General features: G+C 33.4%; 2 protein-coding genes across 2 annotated transcripts; one reads left to right on the top strand and one right to left on the bottom strand.

Annotated features, from left to right (window-relative positions):
* Positions 1–468: 468 nt before the first annotated feature.
* Positions 469–10,393, bottom strand: LOC149422324 (NAD(P)H oxidoreductase RTN4IP1, mitochondrial-like). Its single transcript, XM_089633727.1, has 6 exons — positions 10,029–10,393; positions 8,430–8,638; positions 6,423–6,620; positions 3,959–4,071; positions 2,161–2,428; positions 469–705 (listed from the first exon to the last, which is right to left on the bottom strand). The coding sequence occupies exons 1-6, from the start codon at positions 10,285–10,287 to the stop codon at positions 595–597; spliced, it is 1,158 nt and encodes a 385-aa protein (XP_089489853.1). The 5' UTR covers positions 10,288–10,393; the 3' UTR covers positions 469–594.
* A 1,551-nt stretch (positions 10,394–11,944) lies between these two features.
* LOC149422323 (uncharacterized) lies at positions 11,945–27,386 on the top strand. Its single transcript, XM_089633220.1, has 5 exons — positions 11,945–12,114; positions 12,577–12,666; positions 12,792–12,937; positions 20,373–20,482; positions 26,825–27,386. Exons 1-4 carry the CDS (start codon positions 12,054–12,056, stop codon positions 20,475–20,477), a joined length of 402 nt encoding a protein of 133 aa, XP_089489346.1. The 5' UTR covers positions 11,945–12,053; the 3' UTR covers positions 20,478–20,482; positions 26,825–27,386.
* Positions 27,387–27,890: the final 504 nt, after the last annotated feature.

The following is a 27,890-nucleotide window of genomic DNA, read 5'->3' as shown; positions in this document are numbered from 1 at the left end:
ATTTCAATGGCAGAAAAGACGGAATTATTCAATGTTTTTATATTAATCTTTTTGTGAAGGTCCCAACTATATGTACATAATTATCGAATCGTAATGCAATCCTTCTTTTTATATTTATCTCCGTGCCTTTCGTTTACATTGGTATTTCTAATCTAAATAATATAATGTATATTATTTGTTATTGTAATAATTTAATGAGTGTTTTTATGACCGTGAAACCCCTTTCGAATCTCTATCTCTGTTCTGCCCCACTCAATTCCTATGTGCAAGCGAGCGAGAGATGTCGGGCGTATTTAAAGTAAGCAGGTATGGGCAAATACCGATAGGCGGACCGTATTAAACATATTACAAGGTTAATTGAGTTGCATTTCAAATCTGATATTATTTTTCGATTTTCGTTTGGTACTTTTATAGCTATGAGTACGCTGAGTTACTATGTAGAAATTTTTATTAAATTATTTTCGGAGATGTAGCTATTTAAATAAATTAAAGAAATTCACGGGGGACCTTTATTTTCGCCCGGAGACAGTGTAGCGCCAGCGCAAAAAGTACCCGCCAGAAATGTGTTAAGAATGATGGCTGAATAAAATCTGTTTATCCAGAAACGTCAATTACAATTTTGCCTCTGAGATGTCCATTTTGCAGTCTTTTGTACGCTTCTGGAGTTTCATTGAATTTGTAGATTTGTTGGACAATCGGTCTCATCTGCAAGTAAAGAGCATAGGTTAAAAAATATATCAAAATCATCAAGATAAAATATCGATTCATATCTAAATATCAAAATTGAGAATGAGGGGATTTTCAGAAGTTAATGAGACATTATAAATATTTATCTTCAAATAATTCGAAATTGGGCAGAAGGGTAATTTTAAATGTGACAGTGATCTGATATTATTTTTGGAACAAATACAGATTTTTAAGATAAAAAGATAATAATTTACCTAATATATGGAGAAGTGACACATAATGGTGATGGATTAACAGAAATTATAGTGTGAGGTAGTTCAGAGTGAAATTAGTTTGTTCTAAAAACAAAACATGTACATAATTTCGATGTGCGCAATGTGCATGTGTACTAATTTAAAAATTTGAAACTCGTTATGTGACATGCAAATTATAAAATTAAAAATATAATCTTTTCAAATTCAGAGGAGCAATAAAGCCTGTGACAGACGACACTATAAGTGTGCTATATTTTCGTGGCTATATAATGCGTATAGCGTAATGTGTTGCCTACCTCTATATATTTAACAAGATGTTTATTTTAATTCTATATTTGAAATGACATTATATTCTGTGATTTTTCACGGGAAACAACATCTAGCAATTGAATAACACTAATCATAAAAATACCTACTGAAGCCCGACACAAAAACCACACTTGGACAAAACTTCAGATATTTGCGCCTAAACGACTCAATAACCTACCTGACGAAACAAGACAAATAAAAAGATTGAATCAAAGGTTGTGCAATAATTAGTGAACTCACCCAAGTCTAGCGAATTAATATAAAATTATTGTATTTAGGAAGATGACTAATTTTGTACTACAAAGTAAATAAATGGTTTTATGGGAACTCATATTATATGTATTGGTAAACCATATACAGGGTGTTAATTTTGCTCAATATTCTTCGTCAATGCATGTTCGCCCGGTGAGGCAGGTTATGTCCAACTTAAATATACCTATTATTATTGTCTATTTATTAATGTGCCATTTTACATTTCTTCTATTACTGTTCTTATTATATCTGAATAACATGTATGTTTATAATTCTGTTCTGTTTTTGACGATAAATAAATAAACACGGAATAGACTAAGGAATAACACAAGAAGTGCCTTATGGGCGTGTTTTGTGACCCAAATATTTGCCGAATCGAGGCTTAAATTTCCAATACAAAACTGTGTTTACAAAATTCATATGGGATGGAAATCTACGATGTCAGGCGAGTGTAAGTGAGATAGAGCGCTGGGCTATCAGGCTAAATGCATTTGTTTCTATTTAAATTTGTATGGAAGGCACATCTAGTTTTCTTCTTTATTTTATGAAACATAGATATGTTCCGTTGTGTTATTATGCAATGAAAAATGTAAACGGATGTTTAAAACAGGTACATATTATTACCTAGGTTAGATAGAATAGGTTAGGTGATGCATACCCTTTTTGCTGTGACCAAATTATAAATGTGATCTATTCCTTCGGCTGTCGGAACGAAATAGGCCCATTTGACGGCTCTCCCTTTCTTCAGGGCATCGATGTTGGGACACAGGATGTCAGAGGCGCTAGTGATGACCCCCCGGAAGAGTCCCAGCTTATCCAGGTTCTTCAACACGGGAGTTGTGAATGTTACGTAGGTTCTGAACTCCCACGGCTTCTTTGTTGCACAATCGGTACCCAGACCGGCACAATCCAGTATCAAATCATACCTATAAGTATAAAAATGAATATGAATACTAATTTTTACATCTATCTATTTGTCTAACCATCACGCCGTTCCTCTGCAGGGTTAGACAAAGGGGATGGACTGCCACACCACTCTTCTGTTATTCAGACTCTTAAAGACCTGCCGCAAGTATTTGTCTCTTATACATTTACACATAAATAAAAAATATATGTATTTTGATGATTGTCATTTGTCATTTTTGTGAAACATCACCTCAAAAGTGTTAACCTCAACAACATAGATAATTTTGAACACTTGTATTCAGAAATTGAGGAGCATTTTCACAAAGAGAACGACGTACTGTTTCTGTACAAAATTGTGAACTGCCTTATTAACTCCCCAGCCCTGTTAGAAAGGATTGCATTTCATTGTCCTGAACGCAGTACCAGATCAAATACCTTATTTTATATACAACATTTAAAATCGAAATACGCACAAAACTCCTTGCTCGGGCGTATCTGCAAATCTTATAATGCCTTAAGCGATATTGACATTTTCCACTGTACCCTTAAATCGTTAAATCAAATTAACCTTACTATGTACCTAAGTTAAAAATATTACTTCTGTATTGTTTAGTATTTTCTTTTTAATCATTTTTCACACACACTATGTACTTTATTACTTTTAATTAATTTCTAGCTTTTATAAATATTATAAATGGAACTTAACTGGTTTAAATCATGTTCTATATTTTATGTTCAATTTTTTATTTTTTTGTAAAACTGTATGTTTCCTAAATAAACTAAAATAAAAAAAAGAGAAATATCTACTCAAAACGGATTTTTATTCTCTGGTGGTTTTATGGTTACGGTCTACAAAATGGTTAATTCAGATTTTCACAAATCAATACATATATCTAGATTATTTTTTAAATATATCGGTGGGTGTTATATTTGAAATTTTTATTTAAAAATATTTATAATCGTTTTGTTGGTAGAATTAGATAGGTACTTTGAAAGATAAAACAAATATAAATTTTAGTTTTTAGTAAAATCATTTTACTGCAGATAAAATATCAATATATTTGAATGTATTGGTACTATGGTTTGTGAAATATATTTATTTTTTTCAAATAGGTATGTAGATATTTCTCTTTGTGAAATATATATTTTTTTTCAAACATGAATGCAGATATTTCTCTTTGGTGAAAATTCTCAATTTTCGACTTCTTTTTAAATAAAGTTGTCTTTTAAAAAATGATACGAGTTGTCTTATAATTCATCATATCTAACAGTTAATTGAATTTGCATTTAAAGATTATCATACAATATTAACCTCGAGTGATTATTCACTTAAAACTGTCTCATGAAAAAAAGGTTTTTGTAGATATTTCTCTTTGAGAATGTTCCTCAATTATTGTTATTGAAAAACTGTTATGCACAGAGATTGCTAAGGTACCTACACTGAAATCCCCTTGTTGAAAAGATTAAATGCGATAAAATCTTACATGAACTCATATCTCTACTACATAATATCATGTTGTAATCTATGTATGTATATGGCATTTTCTCACCTTCCATTATCGCAGAGTTTTTGTTCGAAATCTGGATCTGTGTAATCTAAAACTAGGTCAGCAACAAGTCCTTCCACCAAGGGTACTGCGTCCGTGGCACAGGTAGCCGTCACCTGAAAGGGAAACAACAATTAGAGAGTTATATCAGAAGGGAAATGGCGGCTAGAATAAGTATGGGATTGGTTGAAGGTAAAAGTAATGCGTTGTGAAATTATATGCGTTGTCAATCCACAATAGAATATGGAATTATTGTGTGGGGAGGAGCAACAAACTCGGCTATTGGTCATATGAAAATTTCACAGAATAATAATAATATTTGGCTAATTTATATAGCGCCGTTTTCGTGAGAAATCACCTCAAGGGTGCTGTACAAATATATTTCTTAAATAGTTAATACTAGAACTACTGACTTATCTCTAAGACTTATATCTAGTGACTTACGACTAAGGCCTATAACTACTATCTTAACGACATATATACGAGTATTTACATATTTAGCAACTTACAACTAAAATTAATATTAACAATCTAATCTTACTAACGCCAGAAGAAGAAGGAAGTTCCATTATATTAGGGTGTTTTATTGTTAGCTGGATATATATGTCAAATGAATAAAATCAATCGTCAATCTTAAACGCATTTAGATGATTCATCTGCCAACAATTAAACCGATTGACTTGTTATGTTCCCGCTGATATTGTCCATTGTCCATTGGTAGGCAAGTTAATAGAAAAATTGAATAAACGGAACCGCTAGATAATGTAACAATTACAGTATAAAAAAAAATGATAACCATCTTCTATGTAAGTATTACTTAAAAAACATAGAATGACTGATACAGGAAAAATATTTAACATGTTTGACGTACTAAATATAAGCCAAACTATATAAATAAAACTGTAAATGTTCATTTGTTCAAAATTTTAAATCTCCAAAAGTTCTTCACCAATTGCTTTGAAATTTTGACACAGCGTTGCATTCGAATGCGCGTGTGTTTTTATATACCTATATTATAAAGAAGTGACCCGTAACAGGTAAAAATATGTTTTTTTTTTAAAAAAACAGCCACATCTGTTGGACGTAAAAGCAACACTTCCTTTTTTTTTTTTTATCGGCAATTTTTTTGATACATACAAGTACATGTAAAATTATACAAAACATAAGGCAGTAACAAAAAAATCCCACAAAGGCGAAGCCTGTGCGTGGGCATTATAAGGTATGTATTAAAAACAGTGGTGGTTACGTTATCTATGGTTTAAATGAAAAAAGAAATATGAATAAAGAAAAAAATATACATAGTACATATAGTTATTGTTTCTCTACCTGCACAGAGAGACTGAGCCATTGCAACGCGTGGCGGGGTACAGCTAGTTATACATAAAAAAAAACACTACTAAGCTACATTTTTCACCAAAAAAACTAATTTCAACCAACACAAACTATATTAACACATTTCTGGCGGGTATTTTTTGTGCCACACTGTCTCCGGGCTAAAATAAAGATCCCGCGCAAATTTCTTTAATTTGTTTTAAATCGCTATATCTTCGAAAATATTTTTAAAAAAGCATACAAGCTAATAGAAGTACTAAACGAAAATCGAATATAATTTGAAATGTAACTCAATTAACCTTGTAATATGTTTATTACGGTCCGCCTATCGGTATTTGCCCATACCTGCTTTCTTTAAATACGCTCGATATATCTCACTCAATTGCTCATAGGAGTTGAGTGGGGCATAACAAAGTTAGGGATTCGAACCGAGTTTCACGGTCATAAAAACCCTCATTCCAGGAATTAAATTATTACAATAACAAATAATATACACTATCCTTTTGTTGCAATACCGATGTAAATGAAAGGCACGGAGATAAATATAAAAAGAAGACTTGCATTACGATTTGATAACTATGCACATATAGTTAGGACCTTTACAAAGAGATTGGTATAAAATATTCATATAAAAACATTGAATAATTTTTTCTGCCATTGAAATGAGGTGCCAAAGGTGGAACTTCAATTCCCGGCGTTAAGCATGAATCGACCGAACGGGTAGAACTACCTTTCCCGGCCAAAGTGTGTTAATAGTCCAGTAAGACAAGCGTACAAAAAAACATTAAAACTTTGATGGTAAACACAAGCTCTGGACAAAGCCACCACGAATACCAGGCAATAAAAGAATTCACAATCTTTCCCTCGATATAAAAAGTGACGGAAATAAAAAACATTACAAACAAAAAAGGCAATATTACAAAAAAAAAATTAACATAAAAGCATAAAATGTATTTACACAATACCATTAAAATACATACATCATTATATGCAACCATACCTCATTATACGTAAAATGGGAGCCTCAACTTGATTAAAGCGTCCAGTGAAGCCCACATTACCAAATAATGTTTTAAAATATGTAAAGTTATGTTCATTCATTTCAACCACGGAGAACTTTGGCAGATGGACTCACTTTGGCAGATCCATAACGCAGCAGTTGCACAGCCGAGGTGCCCACACCCCCTGAGGCCCCCAATACCAGGGCTCGCAGGCCCGACATGTTTTCCATGTTCAGGTTGGCGCTCCACTTCAGACCGGAGTAGGCGGTGAGACCTGCGTACAGCATGCTGGCTGCTTCGTGTGTGCTCAAATTCTTCGGTTTCGCAGAAATCTGATTCAAAATAAAATTATGTGTAGGTATTTCGTGAGCTTGTGAATTTTTCATTTAAGATCCTTTATTGCAAATTTAACATATTCAAAATAGTTTAAAGAACTTTTTACATTCTTGAGAGGAATGGCTGGGCGGACTTTTTCATTTAAAACTTAAATTTGCATCTAATGCAAAAATACTTAACCAAACTGAAAAAAATAAATAATCTAAAGGTATAGCAAATACCTAATATACATTTGTGCTACTTTATTTATTTGTGTTTCAAATTATAAAATACAGGCCGTTAATATTTCGGTTTTCCATCATTTTAGAGGCAACTTTGGCAATTATTGTGAGTTAATGATAATTTATTTAAAAATATTTTTGCCCTAAAATCTTTGTAATTGTAATGACTTTAAAAAAAAATTAAAAAAGCATTTTGATGATCTTTACAAATGACCGATTTAAGTAAGAACACAAATTTGTGGAATATAAATTTTGACCAAAAATGCTTTTTTTTAACATGTTTTAATTTTTTATTTCATTATATTAAGTTAGTTAATTGGGTAAGATTAATTTTCTATGTAATTGAAAATTTTCAATCATGAAAAATTGGATTCTATGCCCTAAATTTTAAAATTTAAAACACAATAAACAGAGGCAGATTTGCAGTCTTGGCCGCCCTAGGCCCCAGACCATGTAGCCGCCCCTTTCTCAGTACCCATCATAGGTGTGGCGAGGGGGCGCGCTGTGTGCTGTGTGTGAACACGCTCTTGCATATCGCTATTTCGTACGTAGAATATTTAGGTACTTAGGAAAAAATTTCTTGTTATCATCTGTGCCTTTTTGTCACGATTGGCCGCCTCTAATATCTGGCCGCCCTAGGCCCGGGCCTACATAGGCCTACGGGCAAATCCGCCTCTGACAATAAATTAAATATTAAAGCGCCCTTTCGGTACAAACCATCCGAATATTATTATTCTTATTATTATTACCACGTATACGTACTAGATATTTGCTAAACATCAATTGAATTAGCTAAATATTAAGATGTTAATTGTAAGATATTTAGTGAAAATAAATAAGAAATTAAAGCATGCAAAACTATAGAAATATGTATTTATATTATGTTAAAAGAACTGCATTTTCAATTTTTGGCAAATTATAATAATAATGATAAAATCTTTGATTGAATCATAGATTTCACAATGAATTTGGTTGCTTGTTTAAAGTGCCAATAAATAAAACCCGAAATACTTTATTATTAATTAATTAATTTAATTCCATAGTTTTGTATGTATTTTATTCTCCTTTGGAAGTCCGTCGGGAAAGAAATGACCTCATTTGCTTCTTCAAAATTATAAATGGTATTATTGATTCACCTACTCTACTGCAACTCATTCCCTTCAATATCCCCTCGCAAAGACTCAGAAATAATGAACTGCTCTTCCTCAACCATCATTCGACAAATTATGGATATTATTCACCATTGTCCAGAATGTGTAGACTGGTCAACTCAAGTCAAAACCTTAACTTTTTTGGGATAAGTCTGAATGATTTTTGCCAGTCGCTAAACAAGTGACGGAATATTATAAGTGTCCTGTGGTCCTGACCCACGGCGTATTCTTGTGTATCGGCGTGTTCATATCTACCATATGTCTTTGCTTTCACGTACCTTTGTCTACTCCTGTATTTTTCATTTTACTTTATTCGTGTTATTATTTTGTAATTTGGACGATGTCCGTTAATAAATAAATAAATGTATCAGATTTCATAACATTCTGAACAAATGAAATTCTAAAATACGCATTGCTTTTCAGTATTACATACCATTCTCCTATTTACGATCACATATTCGGCATGGCAACCCTGCTGGTGGACCGGGACTACTCCCCAAACTGTGGCTCCCACGGGGATCTCATTAGCCCCACTCAGCCCCTTGGACACCACGGTCCCCGAGAAATCCCGACCCAGCGTCAGGGGAAACTCCACATTGTCCATTTTGCGCATCAGATTTAAGGCTGTAGATCCAAAGCCGCCTGGAATAAAAATAAAATATTGTTATAATGAGCTTACACATCTGTAAAATACAAATATAAAAACACATTTTCGCTGTACTTAGTAACTTAAGAACTCTTCCCAGTGAGACAGGCATCATAAAAACCCAAAACTTATAGAGCACGGCTGATTACAGAGGCAAAAGAAATTCACAAAAATCACGTAAATATTAATAGACACGATGGAGCTAAGCTTAGTAGTTCTTGGTATCCGGTAATTGATGGCTACATCAGAAATAAACGCAGAAAACCACTTTTAAATTATACGTTAATGTCAGTTCTCAGAGGGTTGGAGCTGGCAACACGGTATCGCATCATCATACATAAACGCACATTTCACCACAACCTTAGATTACACATCTGCCCTGATGATGAACACTGCAATGCTGTCCGAAACGTTGGCTAAAGAAGGAGATAGTGCAACACTGCATGAAAGCAAATAAAATGAAAAAGCAATGAAAGTTTAATACTTCTTTTTTTATAATGTTTAAAAGAGACCAGAAGCTATGATAATTTTTATTGCTGTTTTTTTAAAAATTGTGTCTTGAAATTATTATAATTATTAGCTCATCTTGTGCTTAAATTGTAGAAAATTTACTTTACTTTAAAAAAGGAGTAAACAATTTTTTCGACAGACATAAATTACAATATCATCTTTTGAATATAATTGTTTCATAGACATAACATTCAGGAAATTAAAAAACATAGTCTGTAGGGATTCTGATGGGGACTCTAAGTATACTTTTCAAAATTGCCTTTTATGCTGTGAGGACTGGTTTTAGAATGGAATCGCATCACCAGATGAGATTGGCCTTGGGCGTAATAAATTTTAAACACTTTTTCTTTATCTTAAATGTTTCTTATTGTTTTGAAAAAACAGGTAAGTTTTTTTTAATTTGTTGCTTATATTTTCAACTTAGATTTTCTTAGATTGTTGAGTTCCAATTTAGATTTTGATCAATAATTATTTCTGGGTACTTCATTCATCATTTGTATTTCATTCAATTTTGGGCAGTTGCAAGGATTTTATTGTTTCACTTTTAAACAATTTTTGTATTTAGGATATGTGTCTGTTTATTATGGATATTAAATTTAATATATTTGGATTTTGTGTCATTTAAGGTTAGTGAATTTGAATTTAAACCCCCTACCCAAATAGTTGAAGTCAAGTTGTTGTTTTGAAATCAAGTGTTGTTTGAGCCTTAGCACGCAGCCGAATTTTTACCATTGTAATAATACAAGTATTCGATTGGGAATTTAAAAAATAAGGAGTCGGAGAAACGACTCACTGTCATGCTGGCGACATGAATACCGACACGAATGGGTTTTTACTGGAGTTTGTCAAAATTGCAAAAGTATTCTAGATCCTTACTTATCATTTCCACATCAATGGGGTTCACTGATGAAGCGTGCACTTTAACGAGGACTTCGTCTGGATTAGTAATGAAAGGAATTCTCGTTTGTTGTGATAGTTGGAGCTCTTCCAAATTTCCATAGGAATGTATTTGCCATGATAACATTTTATCTTGCTCCTTATTCTTTTCGCGAACGGCTTCGGAGATACGTCGCACATTGTATTTAACACTTAAAAATTGCTTTGAGCAAAACCTTGTGACAATTCCTGGAATCATATTGATTTATAATAATTTCCGACTTCAGAAAGGGGAAGATATCGTATATTAGGTACTTTTATTATATTATTATCGGAGAGCGATATTCTGACAACCAGCTGACACTGACAGCCTGACAGCCAGCAATAATAATAATGAATGATAATGAATAATAATAACGAACGAAAATAATTACCCTTCTATGGTCAACAAAGGTTTGCCATATTTGAAAAATTCATAGCTCATTAAATTTATGTAATTTTATTAACTAGCAATATTATCGGAAAGGTCGATTCAGACAAATGCTGGCGTCCCACAGCCTGGTCGGTTTTGCCTCCGACTTTGTTTTTGTTGGACATCAAGGACCTTTTGTCGTGTGCAGCAATTTATTGTTACGCGGATGAAAGTACAGTCCATGATAGCTTTTTGTTTGACAGCCCTCCAAAAGATATACAAACTCCAACGGCTTTGAAGCAAATAATGGACGATTACATCGAGAGGGTTTCCTTTTGAAGTAAGAAAAACCTAGTCAAATTTTGTAATTCAAAGACCCAGTCATGTCTGAGTACGTCTGAAAAGGATCAAATTGAATATATATACGTCAAAGCAAACAATTTTCACAACATGCTTTCTATTGATATGTTTGGTGTGACTCTAAGTGACTAACTCAGACAGGGGGATCCGTTGAAGCTAGAGTAAAATTAGCCTTTTAGAAGCTGGGCGTACTGTACAGGGTCGGTCCTGAGCCAAACGGTGCCTGGCGCGAGTAAATTTTAATTTTTATTTAATTGAGTCTACGCCTAGGTAGATGATTACTGTAATTAATAATATCCGGATGATTTGTATTTTTGTATGCCACAGTTTTTATGAAAAACAATCTCAAGAGCGATGTATTACTAATAGGTTTTAGGTATTATCAGCGGCTTGGAAGATCCGCTCCAGGAGCGGACTGCTCCAATTGCGCCCGCACAGGGTTGGCCCTGCCCATAGATACTTAGTGCATGGACAGTGCACAACTGCTGACTGCAAATCGCAAGTGCACCCCACTGCTAAATTCAGCAGCCACCTCTGGTCTGTAGCCCCAAAATACCTGAAAAAACCAATGACTGTGCAGAAATGGGCGGTCCGTTTGATAGATTCCCCTCTTTAAACAAACAGATTGCAATCCAAAACAATATAATCCATTGTTATAGATATATAGGGATTTATATATTAGTTTGTAATCAATAATAATTACGAAATTTACATTACACTCTTCTTTCTTTCTATGGTGAACAAACGTTTGTCATATTTGAAAAAATCATAACATACTTAATTTTATTAACTAGCAATATTATCGAAACGTCAAATAATTTTCTAACCTATAAACCATCTATAAACACAATAAACATCAACCCCATATTTATGATCAACCCGCATCAACCTGTGCTGTTAGTCGCGTGTTCTTTTTGGTAAATATTTACCTACGACTACCGTTTTTACTACTACAAAAAATTGCCCCTTTAATAACGCCTGCTCGCGTCCCCTTTAGAGTTATATCCCAGTTTTCAAGTAGTTTGTGGGCTACGCTAGGTTTGTATAGACTGGTTTGTGATTTAATTCTACCTAATCCAACCTAACCTAACATGTACAGAATATTTTCTCAAACGGTAGTCGTAGGTAAATAATTACTTTCTTTTTTTGCTATTGTTCTCATACAAATTGTGTGGTTTCCATCTGCTCACTGTTTTTCTTTTTGTTTTAACCACTCGTTACGGATTTGTTAGTTTTATAATCTAACAATAATTATGTCGTCTGCATTGCTCAGAAAAGATCTTGAAATAGTCGAGGCAGATCCTAAACTCCAAGGTAAGTAAATAATCTATTCCCCCAATAATGGATGTTTGTAATAAATTAGTATTTCTTCGTGTTTATTTGGCAAACATCGAATTCCGCTGCATGCAAAGGCTCTTTAAAAAAACAACACTTGATTTAAACTTAAATATCGAATGGAGACAACTATTCAATTCGGCGGTAAACCTGCATAAAATTGGTTTTTAGGGATTAGTTTGGGTTATTTTAATTAATTGTGCGTATTTCCTAACGTCCAAATCTAACTTTGAGAAAAAACGGAACTTTAATACATCTTTTACCATTTCCCACCACTTATTTCTTGTAGTAATTGTTGAAACCACGTGTTGTTTCTTATTTTTTGCGTATTATCAGCGGTATTCGGAAAGATTAATGTTTATTTTACTAGTTTTCCTTAAACGTTATTATGTTTTGTTTCTTATTTTCCCTTAATTTATCATATTGTTTTGTGATTTTCAGGCCACAGTAAAAAGAAAAGCAAAGGTGTATTTGACTTGATTCCTACCAATCACAGGAACATCAAAACAGTTGGCAAAGGAGGAAAAATAGGTATAAATTTATATTACTGTGTGGTAATTTAAATTACCACATGGTAATTTTTATAATATGTCTGCATTTTATAAAAAAATATTTTTTCTTTTATCAAATTTTATCTTCAGAATAATGAATTTCAGAAAAGCGAGCTGTGTATAACATTGGAGATCGAAGTGCTAAGAGGAACAAGAAGGCTTACAAGAACCCCAGCAGTATACTTGAGGAGAACTTGAAGAAGTTGAACGCATTAGCCAGTTCTTGCATAAAAGAAGACATTGCAGATAGGGTGAATATTAATTTGAATTGAATCGCGGACAGTGGTTTTGACATTTTTTTTTCAAAATGTTTGTGGTGTCGGCTTGCGTCCATTGCTGAACTCATTAAAAAGTTCCATTTACATTTGATTTCACTGCAGCAAGGCGAATCACTCACACACCTATACTTTCAGAAATTATTAAAATTGTTGGATGTTGTTTTTTCCTAAGTAAGATTAACGAGTTACTTACAGTATAGATACTCTCAGTATCGCCCTGGTGAAAGACCACCATTCAGATTTGAAACATAGCCGTGTTTGGTGACCAGATCTGAATACCCAGTTACTTCCCCACCTTCCTCTTACCCATCTCCTTCCCAACCCTACTTTCAGTCTTACAACCTACCCCCAATTGGGGATGGTTTCAGACGATTGGGAGCAGTTGTGAGCAGTGGCAGCTTGAGACTTTTGAGTGTACTAGAGTGCTAATTAAATTGGGTCGTTTGATCAGCCATCAATGGTCATCAAAATTTGACCAAATGCTGACAGGCGAGTTTGGTTTTTTGATCAGTTGTCAAGAATAGCGGTCATCAAAAGTTGACCAAACAAAAGTTGAATGCCATCGTGGCCGATAGGCACATTCAAAACATACTGATCATGGGATTTGCATTAGTACTGGGCGTTGACGATAATTCCATCCAACGCCAACGTCGTTATCGTTGGCGATTTTCAACTATTGAAAATAACTGTTGAAAATAACGGCGACGTAGACGCAACTATAATTGATTATTTCTAGTGATTTATTAACTCAGGTCTGTTTTTAGTGCTTAATTCTCCATACTCGATGAAACCTTATTCATTATATTTGTTATTATATTTTTTTAGATAATTTACTAATATCTACATATATTCAAATTATCATAAAGCATTAAACGTTATAAATTATTACTGTTCAAGTATTTCGAATTTCGATGCTTATTCAGCTTAGTTATTTGTAAGAATACAATTTACAGCTTTGAAAAATTAATAAGATTAGACGTTTTTTAAGAAAAATAAAACCATGACTTATTTGATAGGTTTACTTCAAGCTCAGTCTATTTAAGGTCCAACTTTTTTAGCACAGTTCAGAAGTTTTTACACACAACATTATTTGTGTACTATATTTACCGTTATTAAGTCATTTAAAGGTTATTTACAGATTGTTTTTTTGCGCATTTCTATATTTTCGAATCCATATTCAAAAACACCAGTTGTCGCACTTTTCCAGCCTTAAGACTGCACCTGCGGTCGGATGTAATTTGTCCAGTCTTGGAAATAATTCGTTCACAAGGAACGGATGTTGCTACAATACCGCTTTGTTCTATGAAGATTTTTTCAAATTCGGAAAATATACTCCATGTTCCTTCCACCATTTCAGTGGACAACTCTTTCTATCAAGAAGATCCATTTCGAGATACATGTCCAGTTCTTTGCGGATTTTGTTATTTGGATTATTCACTGGCTTAATTTTTTCGACTACTGAATTTAATGCATTCCAAAATGATAACGGTTCGTCTGAAGATTCTGTTTTATTGTCAGAAATATCTTGCGAATAGTCTTGTTCTTCCGAGGGAGTAGGTACCCCCCTTAACAAAAGTTCGTGAACTATATTTTTAAACACATTAACAGTGTTGGGATTAGAGTAATAAATCACCATCTGTTCAACTGTTTAATATTTATCATCAGTCCAAAGTTCAATCACACTACGGCACTAACACTAATAATTATTATTCAATTAGAAATTAGTTTAGTCATCAAATTTATATCAAACACTTATGTATTTTTACATCCTAAGTAAAACAATTAACAAAAACAGATTGAATAGACGCGCGACAAGCCAGTACAATCAAACTAAACGTATAGGAGATCGACACGATACCATAAATATGCACGATACTAACAAAAAAACAAACAAAAAATAGATCAACATCGTATTAGGGAATCCCTATTAACGGGTGGTTCCCCGGATCATAGATGTATTATTATTATCTCTATGCGCCACACACGTAATAATAATCCTATAATAAAGTTGAAACTGTTGGAAGACGTTGGTTTCGGTGTTGAAAACATTACCCTGTTGAAATATCAAAGACGTTGAAGATATATTTTGCTTGTCGTTGATAAATTTTATTGTCCCTTGGCGCTGTGTATCGGCCGTATTGGATGGGAAAATCAAAAAACACGTGCAGTAGGTACGTACATTACCAAAAGACCATTTCAAATTAGGCATAATATCGTTCACGAAGTGTAATCTCTTAACCCTTTTGATTTAACAAGCCAAACTGTTGAAAACAATATGTACAAAACGTAGCTAAGCGGCCGACGTTGGTTATTTTTTGCTAGTCGTTGATAAATTTGATTGTCCATTGGCGCTGTGTATCGGCCGTATTGGATGGAAAAATAAAAGAAAAACGTCTAGCAGGAGTTACATAACCAAAAGACCATTTGAAATATCGAGTAATGTTGTTCACGAAGTGCAAACACTTAACCCTTTTATTTATTAGGCAGTTGAATCGTTGACTGCGTTGAATAATATTCGCAAGTAGGTATTATATTTCAACTATTGACGCTAATTATTATCAACAGCTGAAATAGTTGAAACAATATAACTATTGTTTCCAACGGCTGGTTATATTTTGATACAGTACTAATTTGCATCATGCAAAAAGTTTGTAGCTTACTAAAATAAATCTTCTTCGATTGACAACAAAATAGATAGTGAGATAAGAATTCATGTTTTTCATTTCGTAAAGAACAACCTTTAAAAAATATTAACAAAATTACATTTTCACTTATTTAACTAGAAATAACTAATACATTAGATAACAATATTATTAACTTTCAGTGTTTTGTTGATTGAGCATAAGAGTTAATTTTTTTTTTAAATGTACCTATACTTTTTTAATTTTGTCCGGAAGGCAAGTATATATGTTGCCCCCCCTCGTAACCAATGGATTGCTTGCCATAGTGAGTATGTACGGTGTTTAAATGTATGTTATCATGTTGCCGTGTAAAGTGTGTGTACTTGAACGTTTTAATGAGTTCTGTATTTGTATATATGAGATTATTATTTATTTTGTATATAAGGACACATGTATTATATTCATATAATTTTCTTAATGTTAAGAGTTTGGTTTCCATATATGTGTAATTTTTTGTGGATGTTCTAGGTTTGAAGTGAAATAGCTTTTTGATTACTTTGTTTTGTGTTACCTGTAGTTCATTTATATATGTTTCATATGCGTTTTCCCAGATTTCATTCAAGTAGTTTAAATGTGAATGTACGAGGCTATAATATAGACCTTTTTTGATTTTATTTGGTAACAGATATGATAACCGGCTAAATACGCTAATTAAGAGGGTGATTTTATCTTTAATATCTTGAATATGCTGTTTAAATGTTAAGTGTTTATCAATGCACAGCCCAAGATATTTCTCCTGTATCAGGATTTGCAGGTCGTTATATTCAATTTTTAAGGATACCTGAGGAGGAATGATTTTATGGGTTGAGCTTAAAATCATGTATCCTGTTGTTTAACATTCATAGTTAGGATATTTGATTGGAGCCAACTGTTAATTTTTTCTAGGTTTCTTTGTGCATTAAAAAAATGTCTATATCTTTACCCCGTAGAAAATTGCAGTATCATCTGCAAGTAAAAAAATTTCACCGTATCTAATTGGGAGATGTCATTTATATAAATTTGGAACAGTAGTGGTCCTAGTAAGGATCCCTGCGGAACTCCATAGTTTATTAAAAGGTGGTTGCTATTTTGATTATTGATGCTAACGAATTGCTTTCTGTTGCTAAGATATAATTTGAATAGATTAAGAGCAAGACCAACTACACAAATTTTCTCGAGTTTCTTGAGAAGTATGTCATGACTTAATGTATCAAAGGCTTTTTGAAGGTTAATTAGCATGGATAAAATATAATTTCCACCATCAATGCAACTTCTAAGTTTACTTAAGTCATTTATTGCCGCAAGTGTGTTCGATTTTTTCGATGTTAAAGTCTCCAAATATCATACCTCTTTTAAACGTTTCTAGCTGAGATGAAAGTGATTCCAAGAAGTCTTTGAAAACAGTATTTTTTTAATACACTAATTCTATTTTTAGATAGAGCTTGTTTACATGAATCCATAGAAAGTTATTATCAGAGTCGTATGTGTTATCAATCACATTGTATTCTTAGGAATCTTGTGTAAATATAGAGTTCGCCACCAAGTCCAGCTCCCTGCGGCCGGCAGGATGCTTCGTGTTTGTATCTTTCTAAGTTGAAGTATTTCAGGGCCACTTCTTTGAGCCAGGTCTCACATAAGAGGATGATGTTGAAGTTCGAGTTAGTGGATTTCAGTAAGCATTTGATGTCATCTAGTTTACCTCTCAAGCTTCTTACATTTAGGTACAAAAAAGAGAGCAGGGTTTTTCCTTCTCTGGATGGAAGGTGTTTACTTATTGAACTGTTCATAAAAAATTTGGTTGATTTTCCTGGTCTAGTGGGTTCCAGTCTTTTTAGGTTTGTGTAAAAGTGGTCTGATTATGTTTTGAGTTTTATTCCAATGGATATTGATTCTTAATATTGTGGAATGATATTTTGTAGATATATGCGATCTTGTTAAACTCATCGCTTTGACAGCTGCTTGATTACTCATTTTTTCGTAAAATACTGGCCCAGTAAATTTACAATATTTTATTACATTTACAAATGTGATTTTTAATCTCAGAATTCAGTTTGTAAATGTTTAAGTAGTCGTTTTTAGGAACTGGATGAATCAGCACATTTGTATGGGCTAGTTGTCGAAGGATATAGTACAGGTTGCTTAAAAAGTTTTTAGGGGACATCTCATTTACGCCTGATATTAAAATTACAAAGTCATTTTTGTTTAAATTCTTACTTTCCTTCATAATATTTTCAAAAAAGGTGATGACACAGACATAAAAAAACTACCGTCCTATATGTATACAATCAACACTTCCCAAAATTTTTGAATCCCTTGTTCTCGATACAATTTATCCATCAATACTCAAAGTAATTGATAAAAACCAACATGGATTCGTTACTGGAAGGTCAACTGCTACTAACCTGCTACTCTACCAAAACTATATTACGGAATCTTTTTAATAGAGAATATCTAATATAAGCGATTGCCTAATCTTACAGTCAAACATCGAAAAATTACATAATTGGTGTATAGTTAACAACTTATTCCTCCATATTGATAAATGTAAGACATTAACATTTTGTCGAACAAAGACCCCACTATTATTCACATACACAATAGCAAGCGAAATCTTAGAAAAAGTCAACAAAATTCAGGACCTTGGAGTTATGTTTGACACTCAATTACATTTTGTAAATCACATACAACAAATAACTAACAAAGGTATGAAGACACTGGGATTTATAATCAGAACCATCAAAGACTTCGACTCGGAGGTTATAAAAATCGTGTATCTATCGCTAGTACGCAGCTTGTTAGAATACAATTCAATAGTGTGGTCCCCATACTACCAGATTCATATAAAAAAATATTGAATATGTGCAGCACAAATTTTTACGATTTATTAACTTCAAATTACACATACCTATTTAACACATAAACTATACATTCTTGCTAAATACACTTAAAATACATTCCCTAGAAAACAGAAGAAAAATAAATTACCTAACTTTTTTTTAGGATTATTAACTCCAAACTAGACTGTTGTGAACTCCTGCAATTCATAGATTTCAGAGTACCTACTCGAGCAACTAGGCAAAATATATTATTCTGCTACAATAACTTTAGTACCAACTATCACATACATGCACCTATTTCTCGCCTTCACACACTTGGAAACAAATTCACCTCAAATATGACATATTTAATATAAGTTTGCCTGTGTTCAAGAGATACCTGAATGACATTTTTATGTAGAATATTTAAAGAGCGATTGCGTATATTTGTTGTTTTCTTGTAGATATGTTGTGAACTTAAAAAAATTGTTATTTTTGTGTTGATGTTTTAAAAATAAAAAACCTTCTGTTGTCACTAATATGTATAATGTAAAAGCCCATCAGGGCGTTTAAATTAATAAATAAATAAATAAAAATAATGCTTGCCATGTACCAGTCGAGGGTTGCTCCAGGGTATAGGTAGATGAAACAATCCACATTGATGACTCTATCTTCTCCAAAGATACTTTTTTTTTTCCTTCCAGTGAATTTGTGGAGTTTTAATGCCATGATGTGTGACATCCTGTGTCAGTATGGGTGTTTTAGTTTCTTTCTTTATATTATTGATGTTACTGAAACTCTATTTGTTTCTAAATTCTTATTTTTTTCAGCCATGTTCATTAGAAGTGGCTTATGTTTATGCATTATATTTTAAACTTCAACAATATTTTCAGTAAAAATTTTTGTAAGTGGTCGCAATATTTTTAGTTCGCCCTTCATTTCATTATTTACAGCCACTAAGTTGGCAATAATGTCAAATAATTGATCTAACTCATTGTTTATTTTTTCCTTTTGACTAATTTTTCCTTTCCATTCAGTGATTATTGTTTTATGTTATTTATTGTTATTCTTGAATTTGTTAGGGCATTATTTACCTTGAATGCCTCTGTGAATGACGTTAGAGGCCATCTATTGACAAGTAGAGATAAATAAAAGATGTAGGTAGAATGTTTAAGTTTGTCAAAAATCACAGTGATTTGCCATTTTTTACATCAGTTTTACTAATTAATAGAGTTCACGTACGTACATATTATTTGCTTCAACATTACAGCAATACTATGATTTTACTGTTGTCCAGGTTATTAAAATAAAATTAGTGTAACCGAAACTGTGATTTATGAACAATTCAAAAAGTTAATTAAGTCCCTCAAACTGGATAATGATATATTGTACCCCTAATTTTCTTACACTTACTCAATCTGTAAAATATATATATATATTAATTTGATTGTCTTAAAAAAAAAAACAATTTTTCTAAATTTTTCTTGATATGTTGTACCCTTAATTTCCTCAGCTTACTTAATCTGTAAAAAGATGTATTATTTTAATTATCTTTAAAAACACAATTTTCTAATTTGTGTACCTATGTTAATATTATGTATGTATTTATTTCAAAAGTTTTTGATTATTGTTTAAAAAATCATAAGAACTGAATGTAATTACTCCTCCCATAAACACGAGCTCTTGGAGCTCAACTTATGGAGAAATAGAATAATAATGAAAAAATTATATATATAAGTCTGCATATTGTTATCATTTATAATGTTAAATAATAAATAAAATAAAAAAATATTGTTAGGAACACGTTTTGCACTTAATTATACTGTTTTACACAGAGCAAATTAGGCTTGACATCTGTCATCAATGACAGTTCGATTATAGGTTAAAAGCTATGCTATTTGTTTTCTTGTCTAATTATGATTTTTTTTTCAGATTGTCAGACGAGGCAGGTCCGGCAAGCCCCTGATAGAAATGGAGGAGGAAAAGGAGGACGAGGGAACCGTTTTCACGGAGGAAGATTTCATTTACGGAATTTGAAGAAGGTAATAAAAAAACTCGACAGAATTTAGAGCTAAACTTAAAACTCATCTATTCAATCATATCTATATAAAGTCAGAAACTTTGCACCTTCGCAGCCTGCGACATAACTAAGGGTATACTTAAATGAATTCATAATCTGCTCTTTTATAGATGGCGCTAATTTAATAATTTTAGGACAAAACACGTTTTGGAAGATATGCTTTAAAATATTACGGTTAAGCGCTTGTTATACGCCAGCGGATTTTCTCAAACTGTCAAAATGTCTTCATTTTTTGTCGCTAGAAGGCGGTAGTTGTACATTAATGAACTTGTTAAAATACAACGTCAAATGTGCGTTCATCATGTAGCGCATCATGAATGTACGCAATCGGAAATCGTAAATATTAAGTAAAACAAACAACTTAATAAAAAGGTATGACTTATTTGCAGAACCTACTATTTTGGTAATGCATTTAATTTGTCATTTTTTATAAATGTTTCATCATTCACTTGCTGTTGTCAAATCTAATTAGATTTGAATGGCTTTTGGCTTTATGAATCGCATTTGAGAAACATTTCCGATACAAAGAAAGTTTGTTTTACACGGTGTTCGGAAACTCGTGGTATAAACGGTATAACTTGTGAATGAATCTACCTTTCATTTAAAGTCAATTTTGGGTTATGACTTTTTTTATTTGAGCTTTCGTTTTCAAGAAAATCGAAGGTGGATTTTTTTGATAAATTTAAAATTTTTATATGTGATAGAATATCTATACATATTAATAACATCATTAATAAATATTGACTTCGAGAAATAAAATAAAGTTTATTTTTTTATTTAACCCTAGATAACTAAATTGTTTTCATTGTTTCATTGTAACTACACTTTCGTCGAGTGGACTACACAGTTAAACACTAGAAATAAATCAAAAATATTTAACTAAGATAAGAATTAAGGAACTTGTTACATGGCACAAAAGTAAGGTTTATAATGAACAAATTAATATCAAAATATCAGTCTACGCAGTGACCACACATGTTAACATTATGTGGAACACAAATAGCCTTTCTACATCTGGTGCAACGGTGTTTGGTCATCCTCCGGGCCTTGGATGGACACAGGTAGCGAATTTTACGCACATTTGACGTAGATGGAACCGGAGCTTCTATTGTAGAAGATTCGCCAACATTAACAATGAATATAAGAATATATGAATGTAAGGGTAACCGGATAAATCATCACAATGATAATTTATCACATCTTTAAAAAGTTATATAAAGTCATGGAAAGTGATGAAACAAAAACTTTATTAACTCGGTTATGTAGGTTAGGTTAGGTTAAAAAAAATTATTTTTTAATTGTTTCTAATGACTTTATATCAATTTTTAAAAGTGTGTTGAATTGTCACTGTGTTGAGTTATCATGGAACCGAATGTACGTACCTTAAAAATTGTTATTATAACTAATCTTTCGTCCAGCGGACGACGAGATGGTCATAGGGCACGTCCTAGTATACGTGTGGCCGCAATCGCGTCACGTGCTGCACTGTTTACTCAAATTAGGAAGGTAATGAAAGAGTCAAAGCCGGGGAGCGGGGGGAAGTAGGTGATTTCGAATTTCGCCGAGTAGCGCGTCGTGGCCTCGACGAGCGATTAGTTATCTAGGGCTAAAGTTAAAAAGGGAATCATGTTGACTAATACATTGGAGTTGTTTAAAAAAATAATCGAATTGTACTACTCTCTGCCGTTCTATGCAAATGTCATCGCTTTCTTCTATCACCTCTTCAATAGTAAGCTCCTGCTCTGATTCTTCACAGCTCCATCCTTGGTCTTCACAATATAGATATAAAAACTGATTACCATGTTATTCAATCTGATTTTGAGATTATTATTAAATAATAAAATTTTAGTAAAATACAAACCTATTATCACGATGTTGGGAACACGCGTCATAGAAATAATAAAAATTCTCGCCTTTCGACAATATACTTCATGAGGGCTAAAGCAGGTGCATGTAACAAGTGTTCCGATATATCAGGAATATAGGTAAATAGGTTATGAGAAATCGTCTTTTCAAACTTTGACACCTCATATCTCAGAACAAGTTAAGTGAAGTTAGAACCCTATATAAATGAGGTGACGAATAGTAAATGCGAGATATTTGAAGTCAATAAGTATAAAAGTACCTTTTCGACAGTGGTGGCTGATGAACCAATAAGAATATCTGTTAGAAAATAGAGTTTAGTGTAGCTTTGCATAGATGTCGTTATATGTAGATGCTTACCTTTCCAACAGACTGTTAAAAGTTAATAAATAAGTTGATGTTTATGTTAGGATAGTTTTTCATAGATGTCGCCATAGATTCTTCCCTGTTAAAGGTTATAAATAGGTTGATTTATCATTTTTATCTCTCTTCTGCAATAAACATTTCTGGCGAAATAAGTGGGTTTATATTTCTACCTTGATCCAAAATTAAACATTGGACCTTCGTGCCGCATCCGTATTATCGATTGAATCGCGGATGATAAAAGAACCAGCAAACATCTTCAACATCCAACATCAGAGGGGATCTTCAGAAAAACGGGCAAGTGACCATATCCCATATACCTACCTTATTTTCCCAGGCAGGAGAGCATGATTTATTACACAGCCGTATTTCTTTGTTTGTTTTAAAATTGAATCGGGCTGATTGTTACCAAGTGTTGTTTGAATTGAGTTCATACCCATCATCGAAATTGTAGTAAGCAATAATAATTGTTACAACAATATAAAAAGAAGTTAGAATACAAAGCAAGTATTTTAAATTTCTTAAAAGATTTATTACGAGCGGTTATATTTGAAAATCCGTTAGTTTAAATTTCGAAAGTTACCGCGAGACGGTAAAAACACCAACCCAGCCGCGAAGCAAGCTGACGCATGCGCGGTGGAGATTGTGGAGAGAATAACAATAGTGTCAAATTGTTTTCTTTTTGACAGCCATCGAGCTGTTGCATTTATAAAATTCAGATAAAATTCATTGTTTATCGGTTAATTAGTAAAGTTCTGTGATCAAGGACAGTGCACGTGTAGTGATTGATTACAAGTGATTATCATTTGACAATACGTTCTGTGAATACCTCCTTTCTTGATATTTAAAAATGGATCTCAAAACTTTGATTAACCAGCGTGGAATTTGCAAGGCGAAATTAACTAGGTTCAATGAATATATAAACGGTGATAATTTGTCGCAATCTGAAATTGAAGTCAGATTGAAGAAACTTGAACCAATTTTAGACACTTTCGACTCATTACAAGATAACATAGAAGCAATTTCGCCGGAAGAATTAACCAAAACAGAAAGGCAAGCATTTGAAAATTTATATTATAATCTTGTTGCTAAGGCTAAAGATAAATTGTTAAATAAAGTTCAGAATACAACATCACATAACATACGTTTGCCTATACTTGAGTTGCCAAAATTTAATGGGAGTTACGAAAATTGGTTGAATTTTCGGGATACTTTTGTTGCTTTAGTTGAAAATAATCCATCTTTTAGAAGTTATTCAAAAATTGTATTATCTGCGATCATGCCTCGAAGGTGACGCAGCTAAATTATTAACCTCACTTCCAAATAACCAGGAGAACTATCATACTGCATGGGAAATGTTAACTTCTCGCTATCAAAATATAAAAATTATTATACATAAGCACGTTGAAGCATTATTTAAATTGCCTGAAATAAAATTTGAAAATTCCGTAGCATTAAGGAATCTTATCGATGAATCCGAATTACATTTAAAATCGTTAAATAAGTTAAATATACCCACCGAAAATTGGGATATCATGTTAATATATTTATTGTCGCGAAAACTAGATAGTGAAACTCGACATCATTGGGAAGTATTTGCCACAAAAGAGAATCTACCCACATATAAAGAGTTTATAAAATATTTATCAGATCGAGTTCAGATTTTAGAATTTGCTGGGATTACTGAAGGAAAATTTAATCAAAATAAAACTTTTCCTTTCAAATACCGAAAAGAAGCTATGATTTCTTTAACGCCTCAAATGACAAAATGTATTATTTGCAAAGGCGATCATAAGGTTTATAATTGTAAAATTTTTTTAATATTAAATACTAAGGATAGAATTATAAAGATACGTCAAGTAAATGCGTGTTTGAAATGTTTGTGCTTGGGTCATAAGCTAAAAGAATGTAAAAGTAAATACAATTGTCGTATATGCGAAAATAACTCGCACAATACTTTGTTGCATTTAAAAAAGGAAACAGATAATTCGAAGTCTCAGGATAAGGATTCACCATCAACATCAAATAATGAACCTTTAGTTACAAATCACTCTACGAAAATATCTAATAGTTTTGTTTTGTTATCTACCGCCGTTATTAAAGTGTTGAATAATAACGGAAATTTGATTAAGGCTAGAGTTTTATTGGATAGTGGTTCTCAGTCCAATTTTATAACAGAAGAATTTGCAACAAGGTTGCAATTAAAACCCAAAAGGGCAAACATACCGATTACCGGAATCCAAAACAAAATATTGAATATTAAAAATAGCATAAATTTAAGAATTTTCTCGAACTATTCACCGTATGAAAGAGACATAGAATGTCTCGTTTTGAAAGAAGTAACAAGTCATCTGCCGCAAATTTCTTTACAGAAAAAGGATGCCAACATACCTGATGGTCTTCAGTTAGCGGATCCTGCCTTCTATGAAACAAGCTCCATAGATATTGTATCGAACGTCATCAGCATCATCAATATAAAATGTACATCAATTATAAAAAAACACAACAAAATGCCATCATATTTACCACTGTCGAAAACTATGTAAAACCTTCCATAAAACTAATGTTGATAAACCTGCCTTACATATAGGTAACTCATGTTTAAAAACCTGCCCTGCCGTTTAACGGTAAATTTTATCGCTCGGACCTAAAAGGCAGTTGTCTCGCTTCAACTCAAGCAACCATCTTACTCTGGCTAGGCAGCCGCTGATTGGCTAAGCACAAAACCTGCTTGAGCGACCCACGTGTATCCAAGAGATTTGTAAAAAAATACAAATTTGCAAGCCCTTCCTGTAATAATAGGAAACAATGTTAACTAAATAATTATATACAAAGATACTTATATGTTGATTAAATAAGCTCGAATAGAAATAAAATATGTTACACGTAAGATAATTATGTAATCAGCGAAACTCTGAAAATGTTACAGAGATTTGACCACTTATCTTGTAGAATATGTCTTATTATAACTAAATAAACAATATTGCGACGATGTGGTTTTGGCAGGGCGACAGAGGCAGATAAGGTCTAATATTATAAAATATTCCTATATTTCTGAGATAAACAGATTTAACCCTACAAGCGTGGCGAGCTTCATAGCAAGAAAAAAGCAAGCTCGTTACGGGAATTTCATAATACAATCAAGGGTCGGAGGCGCGGTCCTATATAATCTTATAAAGGCGCCGCAAAAACCGGTCCCTTCACCATTCCGCCATAAGCCCTGGACCGAGCAACATCTACCGCTGTCCGCTCTGCCTGACCCGCTTCGCTACCTGAGACCAACACGCTGTGTTTGATTTCAACTCGGTTCCCCCCCCCCCGCTCCACTTCCGCTGTCTACTGCAACTGCCTGCTGCTGAGCTCGCTGCTCACCGACAAGCCAACGACGCCCCGACGTCGCGGCGCCTCTGCCTCGGGCTTCACTGAGCCTTCCCAACAGCCAGCCTCGGAGAGGGGATCTGCCATTGCCTACTGAACCAGCCAGCGCCCCGCAGAGCCGTTACCGACTGAGCCTGGAGGGATACAAGAAGTTGCACCCGCAATAAAAACCAACCGCTTTTATAAAAGCGTTCTTTTCAATATGCAAATTACAAATGTCGAATATATCGTCTTTCTCAAGACGCATTCATTTATGCAAACATACAAGAGTCGATATTCCATGGATCGAGGGGACTGAACGTTGCCGACTGAGCCAGCCCGCCTACCAGCCTGCCTGCCAGCCGGCTCCCGACCGCCTTCCCTCCAGCGTGCGGTCCTGCTCACTGGCCCCGATGTCACAGAGCCGTTACTGACTGACCTTGGACGAATACAAGGAGTTTTATCCGCAATAAAAACAACCGCCTTTATAAAGGCGTTCTTTTCAAAAGCAAATTACAAATTTCGAATATATCGTCTTTCTCAAGACGCATTCATTGAGGCAAACATATTACAATAGTCGATATTCCCTGCATTTTTATGATATTTTAAATAATTCTGTAATGGTTTAAATGAAATACCTCAAGTGCTTTATTTGAATCATTACACAGGACAAAGGTAAATGTGTGCCGGTGCTTATATTTTACAGTTTTTTCTTGTGCAGGCAAACACGTCCCGTACAGATATGCTACTCGGAGCGGAAATCTTTTGGGAAATTATGAAGCAAGATCAACTTCGAAATGGAGACTCAGGACCCATATTACAGAGAACTGAATTCGGATGGCTGGTGTCAGGACCCATCGTCACAACAAAAATAAAAAGGCCAGTAAAATCTTGTCAACTATCATTAAATATAATCCATAAACAGATTGAAAACTTCTGGAAATTAGAAGAATTCCAACCGGTGAAGCACCGGAGCCATGAGGAGCGAGCGTGCGAGGAGATTTTCAAGGACACTTATAAAAGGAATGACAATGGTCGTTTCATGGTAAGCTTACCACAGCGCCCCTGTGTTAAACAGTTGGGAGAAACGCTGCCCATGGCGGAAAAAAGACTTTGCAATTTGCAAAGGAAATTTTCTTCAAATCCTGACCTGATGAAAAAATATAAAGAATTCATGCAGGAATATATAGACTTGGGTCACATGACCCAGTGCGAAGCACCTTCTAATGAAGATTGTTATTTTTATTTGCCACATCATGCAGTATTGAAAGAATCGAGCACTACCACTAAGAACTTTGATAAATTGTCGCTTTTTCTGTTGCTCCCGTTTCTTAAGAAAAAAAATCATTATAATAGTGTAAAATCGAAGCAAATTTGTGTTGAAGTGTAGAGTTTTTCTCGGGCTATCGCCCGGTATCTTTGTCTTCGCGATATCTACCGATAAATGCTAAAAAAAGTGAGTTAGCTTTAAAAATTTTGACAGTGTACGGAGGATAACTTTTGTCAATAATAAGTGCATAACTAAACTGAAATATCTTTTTATGGCAATAAAACTCATTGAATTCAATAAAACTCAGTGTCTGTCTTTCGAGACCCCAACGTCGAGTGCCTCTAAAGTGATTATAAAATTAATGGACACAAAAAAAAATTATTATAAATAATTTATATTTTTAAATCACTTTTATGAACAATTGACTATATTGACAAATTAATCCCTGTTCCTAATAACCGGCGATAGTGTAGTGGTTAGCGCAGTTGACTAAATTTGGCCAGTTCAAGAGGAGCAG

Source organism: Hesperophylax consimilis, chromosome 7 (assembly GCF_061612785.1).
Source record: "Hesperophylax consimilis isolate HC1 chromosome 7, BYU_Hcon_1.0, whole genome shotgun sequence".
NCBI classification, from domain to species: Eukaryota; Metazoa; Arthropoda; class Insecta; order Trichoptera; family Limnephilidae; genus Hesperophylax; species Hesperophylax consimilis.
This window is presented reverse-complemented; position numbering and strand designations above follow the sequence as displayed.

What these genes read in the sequence shown, in the direction of transcription:
- LOC149422324 (XM_089633727.1), bottom strand. Translation starts at nt 10,287, where the DNA reads ATGATTCCAGGAATTGTCACAAGGTTTTGCTCAAAGCAATTTTTAAGT. An exon ending in TGATCGTAAATAGGAGAATG is followed by an intron (nt 6,621 to 8,429) that starts GTATGTAATACT and finishes ATTTTGAATCAG; the next exon opens with ATTTCTGCGAAACCGAAGAA. An exon ending in TGCGTTATGGATCTGCCAAA is followed by an intron (nt 4,072 to 6,422) that starts GTGAGTCCATCT and finishes TTTCCCTTTCAG; the next exon opens with GTGACGGCTACCTGTGCCAC.
- LOC149422323 (XM_089633220.1), top strand. Translation starts at nt 12,054, where the DNA reads ATGTCGTCTGCATTGCTCAGAAAAGATCTTGAAATAGTCGAGGCAGAT. An exon ending in GGCAGATCCTAAACTCCAAG is followed by an intron (nt 12,115 to 12,576) that starts GTAAGTAAATAA and finishes TGTGATTTTCAG; the next exon opens with GCCACAGTAAAAAGAAAAGC. An exon ending in AAGAAGACATTGCAGATAGG is followed by an intron (nt 12,938 to 20,372) that starts GTGAATATTAAT and finishes TTTTTTTTTCAG; the next exon opens with ATTGTCAGACGAGGCAGGTC.